The 8,316-nt window shown below is 44.8% G+C and overlaps 2 protein-coding genes across 4 annotated transcripts; one reads left to right on the forward strand and one right to left on the reverse strand.

Moving 5' to 3' along the window:
• Positions 1-3,249: 3,249 nt before the first annotated feature.
• RPL36AL (ribosomal protein L36a like) lies at positions 3,250-5,170 on the reverse strand. 3 transcript variants are annotated; one of them, XM_054529728.2, is made up of 2 exons: positions 4,756-4,894; positions 3,250-3,703 (listed from the first exon to the last, which is right to left on the reverse strand). In XM_054529728.2, exons 1-2 carry the CDS (start codon positions 4,762-4,764, stop codon positions 3,347-3,349), a joined length of 366 nt encoding a protein of 121 aa, XP_054385703.1. In that variant the 5' UTR covers positions 4,765-4,894; the 3' UTR covers positions 3,250-3,346.
• A 213-nt stretch (positions 5,171-5,383) lies between these two features.
• On the forward strand, positions 5,384-7,862 carry MGAT2 (alpha-1,6-mannosyl-glycoprotein 2-beta-N-acetylglucosaminyltransferase). Its single transcript, XM_002824716.6, has one exon. It carries the CDS (start codon positions 5,805-5,807, stop codon positions 7,146-7,148), a length of 1,344 nt encoding a protein of 447 aa, XP_002824762.1. The 5' UTR covers positions 5,384-5,804; the 3' UTR covers positions 7,149-7,862.
• Positions 7,863-8,316: the final 454 nt, after the last annotated feature.

An 8,316-nucleotide genomic window follows, 5' to 3' on the forward strand; every position in this document is an offset into this window, starting at 1 on the left:
TGGTCTTGGCTCACTGCAACCTCCGCCTCCCAGGTTCAAGTGATTCTCCTGCCTCAGCCTCCCAAGTAGCTGGGACTATAGGCGTGTGCCACCACACCCGGCTAATTTTTTTGTATTTTTAGTAGAGACAGAGTTTCACTATGATGGCCAGGCTGGTCTCGAACTCCTGACCTCATTATACGCCCACCTTGGCCTCCCAAAGTGCTGGGATTACAGGAGTGAGCCACCATGCCCAGTCAAAAATTGCTACTTTTTGCTGATTACATTTTGTATTATTAGAGTGGGTTTTTAAATTATTTTTGTCACATAATATGACAAAAATGTCATATTAGTGACAAAATGTTTAATATATTATTTTTGTCATATTAAATGAAAATGTTTAATGTTTTTAATTTTAAAAGTAGTGGCAATACACCAGCTAAATGGTGATTTGGGCCTGGTGCAGTGGCTCACTCCTGTAATCTCAACACTTCAGGAGGTCGAGGCAGGCATATTGCTCAAGCCTAGGAATTCAAGACCAGCCTGGGCACAAAGATAAAATCCTATCTCTACAAAAAATGCAAAACTTAACTGAGCATTGTGGTGTATGCCTGTAGTCCTGGCTACTCTGGAGGCTGAAGTGGGAGGATCACTTGAGCCTGGGAGATTACAGTGAGCCAAGATCATGCCACTGCACTCCATCCTGGGTGACAGATGGAGACCCTGTCTCAGAAAAAGATGACGTGAACTAGGGCATAAGGAATGGAAAAATAACCAACTTGAAAGACTTATGGAAAATAGAACCAATATTAACTTTTTCATTCTGTTCACTCCCACTGACCTACCTCAAGTCAGCCTCTCCACCAGAACACTGCAATAACCTCAGCCTGGTTTTTGTGAACAAAGGAAAGAATAAAAGTTACTGGAGAAAAGCCCTCTCCAGTGTTAATGTAATTGCTGTTTTGGGCTTGTTAGCAGGGTCTCTGTAAGATTATTTCTTACAAAATAATTACCGCCTTTGCCTTCCTAAAATGTTTATTTGGGGCATTTTTTTTTTCTTTTTTGAAAGTTCAGATACTCCTGAGTAGATGCAGGTTTTTTTTGTTTGTTTTTTGAGATGGAGTCTTGCTTTGTCACCCAGGCTGGAGTGCAATGGCGTGGTCTCGGCTCACTGCAACCTCCGCTCTGCCTCCCAAGTTCAAGTGATTCTCCTGCGTCAGTCTCCGGAGTAGCTGGGATTATAGGCGTGTTTCACCACGCCTGGCTAATTTTTGTATTTTTAGTAGAGACAGGGTTTCACTATGTTGACCAGGCCGGTCTCAAACTCCTGACCTCGTGATCCGCCTTCCTCGGCCTCCCAAAGTGCTGGGATTACAGGCATGAGCCACCACGCCTGGCCATCTAATTTTTGTATAGTAGAGACAGTGTTTCACCATGTTGGTCAGGCTGATTTTGAACTCCTGACCTCAAGTGATCCGCCCACCTCAGCCTCACAAACTGCTGGGATTACAGGCATGACTCACTGCACCCAGCTGTTCCAGATGTTTTATAAGCAGCATTTAATCTTTAAAAATCACCTTACGAGAGAAGTACCATGAACCCAAATCAGATTTTAAGTCCAGGCTACTGTATTCTAGTTAATTCACTTTTGGCTTTAAAACCAAGAATTCCCTAAGTAAAATATTTTAGGATTTTCTAAACTCGTAGGTTGGTGAGGGATTGTCCATAAATATTACAAAATAGCTGCATTAAAACATTCTTTAAAAAGTGATGGTAGGCCGGGTGAGGTGGCTCATGCCTGTAATCCCAACACTTTAGGCTGAAATGGGTAGATAAGCTTTGAGCCCAGGAATTTGAGACCAGCCTGAGCAACAAGGCAAAAACTCCGTCTCTAAAAAATAAAAAAATTAGCCAAGCATACTGCTGCATGCCTGTAGTTCCAGCTACTAGGAAGGCGGAGGTGAGAGGATAGCTTGAGCCTAGCAGGCCAAAGCTGCAGTGAGCTGTGAGTATGCCACTGCACTCCAGTCTGGGCAACAGAGCAAGACCCGTGTCTCCAAAAAAAGGAAAAAGTGATGGTGATGTATTTAAAAATAAACTTGTATACAAGATTTTTACATTTTATTTTTTTTACAATCAAATGTAGCTGTAACAGTTATTGGGATTATGTGCAAACCATCTGTTACTCCTACACACCCTAGCCCTTTGCATTCCTCTAACTATTCAGTCATTCCCATGTATCTTAGTCAACTTAAATTCATATACAAAAGGCAGAATTTGTCCTCTTATAACCCCTACCTTTTCCCAGTTTTTCATCTGATGCTGAACTTTTCTTGCCTTTCATAATTACAAGGCTCAACTTTCATTGTGAATTTCAATCTTTTTGTTTTCAGTCATAACTCCTAAACCTTCCCAACTGTCAAGAAGTTCTGGCCAAGCACAGTAGCACACTGTAATCCCAACACTTTGGGAGGCTGAGATGGGAGAATTGCTTGAGCCCAGGAGTTGAGACCAGCCTAGGTCAACATAGTGAGACCCCATCTTTAAAAAAGAAAAAAAAAAAAATTAGCCAGGCAAATTCACCAGGCATGGTGGTGCCCAACTACTCCAAGGCTAAGGCAGGACCTACAGAGCCTGAGAGGCCACAGTAAGCCATGAATGTGCCACTGCACTCCAGTGTGGGTGACAGTGACAGATTGTCTCAAAAAAATTTTGAGTACCTCCCAAAGTGTTCTAAGAGGTTCAAAAAACAAAGTTTATGCTATCGTGGACTTTCACTAGATGGAGAACTTTAGTGTGAAGTCAATTTTAAACTATCCTTTTATATTCAAGGCCAGTCTGTAACAGTACTGTCCAAAAGAACTTTCTGCGGTGGAAATGTTTTACATCTGTGTTGTCCAATAAACTAGCCACACGTGGCTGTTGAGTACTAAATCTGACTAGTGTAACAGGAAACACACTACCTGGCTAGTGATCCCTACTAGACAGAATATTTGCAGTCAGCTCTTACTATCCCCCAACTTCCATCCTTTGCCCAACCCAACCTGCTATACACAAGCCTAGCATATCTTGTTTCTTCTCTTGCAAAATCTTAAAGATCCTTCTAAGCTGCTCAATGTTTATGAATTCATTCAACATTTGAAATTGACCAGAAAACAGAAAGTAGTAAAGTAGTATTTTCCCTTCATATATATATAAACTTGTTAGTAAAATTTGAGGTGGAACTACACTAAACATGGAATTCTATTTATAAGTAAAAACCACAAAAGGTTTGCGTAAGAATATCACTGTATTTATTTTCCCTCAGGTAACTTTTCTATGTCTTCACCATTTTCTCTTCAAAATTAGAAGAAAAATATCCCAAAGTTTAGAACTGGATCACTTGGCCCTTTCTCTTCTTATCTCCTCCCAGTTCAAAATGCTTGCATCTCTTAATGGCCAGCATCCTCTTGGATCTGCAGTTAGGCTCAACACATTCCAGCCTTAGCACAATCTTCTTTGTGGTCTTAGCCTTCTTCCGGAAAATTGGCTTTGTCTGCCCACCATAGCCACTCTGCTTCCGATCATAGCGCCTCCTTCCCTGGGCATACAAAGAATCCTTGCCCTTCTTATACTGTGTCACTTTGTGAGGCTGATGCTTGCCACACTTCTTACAGAAGGTTCTTCGGGTTTTAGGTACATTGACCATCTTTGCAGCAGGGCTGTTTTGTCTATATGATGAAAACTGTAGCAAAATATTTAAAATAAGATAGCAGACATTAAACATTCCGAAAAGTGAAAGTGCTATACAAGTATATACAGGAAAACCGTATACATAAATGAGCAATATATAAATCCACCACGTACTCATTTTCCATATGAATAAACTTACATAGAAGTTCACACCTTTTTGAAACACTTCGTTTAAATTACTGGAGGACTAATTTGTCGACCTAAAGAACTGAGGCAAGGCCGAGCACGGTGGCTCATGCTTGTAATCCCAGCACTTTGGGAGGCCGAGAAGGGCGGATCACCTGAGGTCGGGAGTTCGAGACCAGCCTGACCAACATGGAGAAACCCCGTCTCTACTAAAAATACAAAATTAGCCTGGCGTGGTGGTGCATACCTGTAAGGAGAATCGCTTGGGCGGGGTGGGGAGGGGCGAAGGTTGCCGTGAGCCGAGATCGCACCATTGCACTCCAGCCTGGGCAACAAGAGCGGAATTACGTCTCAAAAAAAAAAAAAGAACTGAGGCACAATTCATATAAGTAGAGTGTTTATTTGGGGCAAGTTTGAGGATTGCAACCCAGAGCACAGATTCAAAATGCCCTGAGTAGCAGCAGTTGCAAGTGGGTTTTTAGAGGAAAAAATGGCAGTTCCTAAACTGTTTACCAATAATTTACATTAAAATAACACAAGCGATTGACTGGCTATACATCATTCTTTTTATGACAAATTCCAGGAACGCGGACATAATGGGTAAAGCAGCTAGTCAGGAATAAAATGCCAGGCATTAAGTGGGGAGGTGTCTGAAGTCCCATACTGCTGTCTCTCCGGGCCCGGCAAATTTTGCACATCTCAACTCACAATGCTCCGAGCCATTTTTCTTTTCTCATACAGAACAAGACTCACGAAAACCGACAGCAGCAGCTTTAGGAGGCCCAATACAGTCAGTTTTCCGTACGAAATGGGTTTAATTAATTGTGACTGCCCCAAAAGAAAAGCGCGGTTCATCTAATTTTCTTCCGCAGAAAAGGAAGTTAAGGACCAGAGTTTGACTCCCTTCCCCCCACCCACCTCCTCCATTTTCCAGCTCTAGAGAATGGCTGAGACAGTGCGCGACGTTGTAGCTACGGTTACGACCCGCCCCGTTCCTTCTCCGAGAACAAAATCAGCGTGGTATCACTTTTCCCCTCCGAAGCACAGTCACCCGTCAGCAGCCTCGAGGGGTGACGTGTCCTTATCAAGCCGGCGCGCCTCGCGATCCTACAGCCGCCATGCCTGAGACCTTTTCCTGAAGGGAGAAGCCTGCTCTCGAACTAAGGCCGGCGAAGGCCGTGGGTCTCGCCTTCCCTTTCCTAAGAAGGCCTAGTCCTACCCAGGATTCTGAGCAAGGGAGGCTCCTATTGGAACCGCTACAGCCTCGTTCTTAGCTTACCGAGAAACGGCGTCCAACACCCTCGCCTTCCGCAGCTCTCGCCTAACAGGAAAGGGAAGAAAGAGGCGGAAGTGGGAACTGCACCTGAGCGACAGTACTGCGAACCAATAGGCAGCCGGAGACTGCGGTCAGGCGCCTTCGGTCGCGTCTGGAAAGCACCAACCAACGGTCTAAGGGGCGGGCCGGAGGGGTGTGGGCCGGAGGGCCGCGGTGTGCCGCGGGCTAGTTGCGGGTTGTCATAACGGTCCCCGCCGGAGTGGGGCGAGGCCGTGTCGCTCAGTCCTGGCCATCTAGGGCCCCTGTAAGGATGAGAGCGCAGAGGACGCAGGGCCTCTGGAGGCGCAGGTAACAAAGCTAGGGTGCGGTGGGGACCCCGGCTGAGCTTCTTCCGGGACCCGTGGTGCTGAATGGAGAGGACGGAGACGAAGCCGAGCCGCGGCTCCTAGCGGCGGCGCCGATGCTCGAGCTGTAGCTGCCAGGCGAGGATGTGTGGAGCGCAGGCGGCGCGGGATAGCTGAGAGGTCTCGGGCCTCAGGACCCCCGGGGCCCGGGATGAGTTAGCGAGGGCAGCCGCGGGGGCCAGTTCCGACCGTGACAGGCCAAGGCGACGGCCGCCGCCCGCCCTCCCCTTCCGTGCAGAAGCAGCTGCTCCTTTCCCCGCCCGCCTGCGCTCCCGGCCCTGGAGACCATGAGGTTCCGCATCTACAAACGGAAGGTGCTAATCCTGACGCTCGTGGTGGCCGCCTGCGGCTTCGTCCTCTGGAGCAGCAATGGGCGACAAAGGAAGAACGAGGCCCTCGCCCCACCGTTGCTGGACGCCGAACCCGCGCGGGGTGCCGGCGGCCGCGGCGGGGACCACCCCTCTGTGGCTGTGGGCATCCGCAGGGTCTCCAACGAGTCGGCGGCTCCCCTGGTCGCGGCAGCCCCCCAGCCCGAGGCGGACAACCTGACGCTGCGATACCGGTCCCTGGTGTACCAGCTGAACTTTGATCAGACGCTGAGGAATGTAGATAAGGCTGGCACCTGGGCCCCCCGGGAGCTGGTGCTGGTGGTCCAGGTGCATAACCGGCCCGAATACCTCAGACTGCTGCTGGACTCACTTCGAAAAGCCCAGGGAATTGACAACGTCCTCGTCATCTTTAGCCATGACTTCTGGTCGACCGAGATCAATCAGCTGATCGCCGGGGTGAATTTCTGTCCGGTTCTGCAGGTGTTCTTTCCTTTCAGCATTCAGTTGTACCCTAACGAGTTTCCAGGCAGTGACCCTAGAGATTGTCCCAGAGATCTGCCGAAGAATGCCGCTTTGAAATTGGGGTGCATCAATGCTGAGTATCCCGACTCCTTCGGCCATTATAGAGAGGCCAAATTCTCCCAGACCAAACATCACTGGTGGTGGAAGCTGCATTTTGTGTGGGAAAGAGTAAAAATTCTTCGAGATTATGCTGGCCTTATACTTTTCCTAGAAGAGGATCACTACTTAGCCCCAGACTTTTACCATGTCTTCAAAAAGATGTGGAAACTAAAGCAGCAAGAGTGCCCTGAATGTGATGTTCTGTCCCTGGGGACCTATACTGCCAGTCGCAGTTTCTATGGCATGGCTGACAAGGTAGATGTGAAAACTTGGAAATCCACAGAGCACAATATGGGTCTAGCCTTGACCCGGAATGCCTATCAGAAGCTGATCGAGTGCACAGACACTTTCTGTACTTATGATGATTATAACTGGGACTGGACTCTTCAATACTTGACTGTATCTTGTCTTCCAAAATTCTGGAAAGTGCTGGTTCCTCAAGTTCCTAGGATTTTTCATGCTGGAGACTGTGGTATGCATCACAAGAAAACCTGTAGACCATCCACTCAGAGTGCCCAAATTGAGTCACTCTTAAATAATAACAAACAATACATGTTTCCAGAAACTCTAACTATCAGTGAGAAGTTTACTGTGGTAGCCATTTCCCCACCTAGAAAAAACGGAGGGTGGGGAGATATTAGGGACCATGAACTCTGTAAAAGTTATAGAAGACTGCAGTGAAAATCACAGTTACAAAAGCAAAAGTGACAGTCTTCTATTTTTGATATTTGTCCGAACAGGACATACAATTGAATAAAAGAGTTTAGGAACTGGTTTCTGCTTTAATACAAAAAATCTTGTAAAAGGTGTCCAAATACATAATAATCTTTTCCGGTTATGTCTGATTAAGATTTAAAACTGAAGGTTTCATTTTGGGAGTAGGGTGTTAAAGCTCAGTCTGTATCTGCTAAAACTGATTATTGTTGATTGATATGAGAGAAGAGGGGAAATTTTATTTAAATTGCATCTATTAATCTTTTTATCTGAAACTTTGTACACTTTTCCACTTTCAAAACCTATTTTAAGTACAGCAAAATTTATTTAAAACTGTCATAGCAGTAAAAAGTATTACGATGAAATTGTTAGGGTATTAATGGAACAAACCCAGTTTCACTCTCTTGACACACTTATTAGGAAGGGATTGCTTCACTGGTTTAATAATTAAAAAGTTATATTTGTTAAACACCCTGTCAGAACAGTCATTTTCAGTATTAGATTCCTGTACTATTGTGTTTTGAGTGTGTTTTGGAAACCTCATAGAACACACTTTTCTTTTGGAATGTATTTGATTGATAAAGTTTAAACATTGTTTTCACCTCAATGTAGAAATACAGTGGTTTTGTTTTTTTTTTTATTTTAGTGCTGACAAAATAAAATACTCATTTTGCATAAAAAGGTTCCTAATCCTTTTGCAGAATAAGTTTTGTTTACTCTTTATACCAAAATTCAGTGAAGGCATTCTACAAGTTTTGAGTTAGCATTACATTTTAATATTTACTATTGCTACATTGTATAATTGAGTTTGAAATAAAACCCAGCTTATGACAATGCATTCCCTGTGCAAGAAACTGTTTGGCTTTCAAATTACCCAGGCATTGAAAATGAATGATAAAAAGTTGCTGTGTAAGGGAAATACAGCCTAAATTGTTTTTGAAAGCCAGAAATGATACAAAGTTCAGTCATGCCAAAGTGAAATACTTTGTAGTGCCAGCTTTAACTTAAATCATACTTTTTAAAAGGACAGATACAGAAAATTATAGGAAATAGGCTTAAATTTTGCTCCATATTTGATGTAGACATTTATAGAAGTTTCCCTTAATTTGTAATTGCATTCAACCAAAAATTTCTC

This window comes from Pongo abelii, chromosome 15 (genome assembly GCF_028885655.2).
Source record: "Pongo abelii isolate AG06213 chromosome 15, NHGRI_mPonAbe1-v2.0_pri, whole genome shotgun sequence".
Taxonomy (NCBI): domain Eukaryota; kingdom Metazoa; phylum Chordata; class Mammalia; order Primates; family Hominidae; genus Pongo; species Pongo abelii.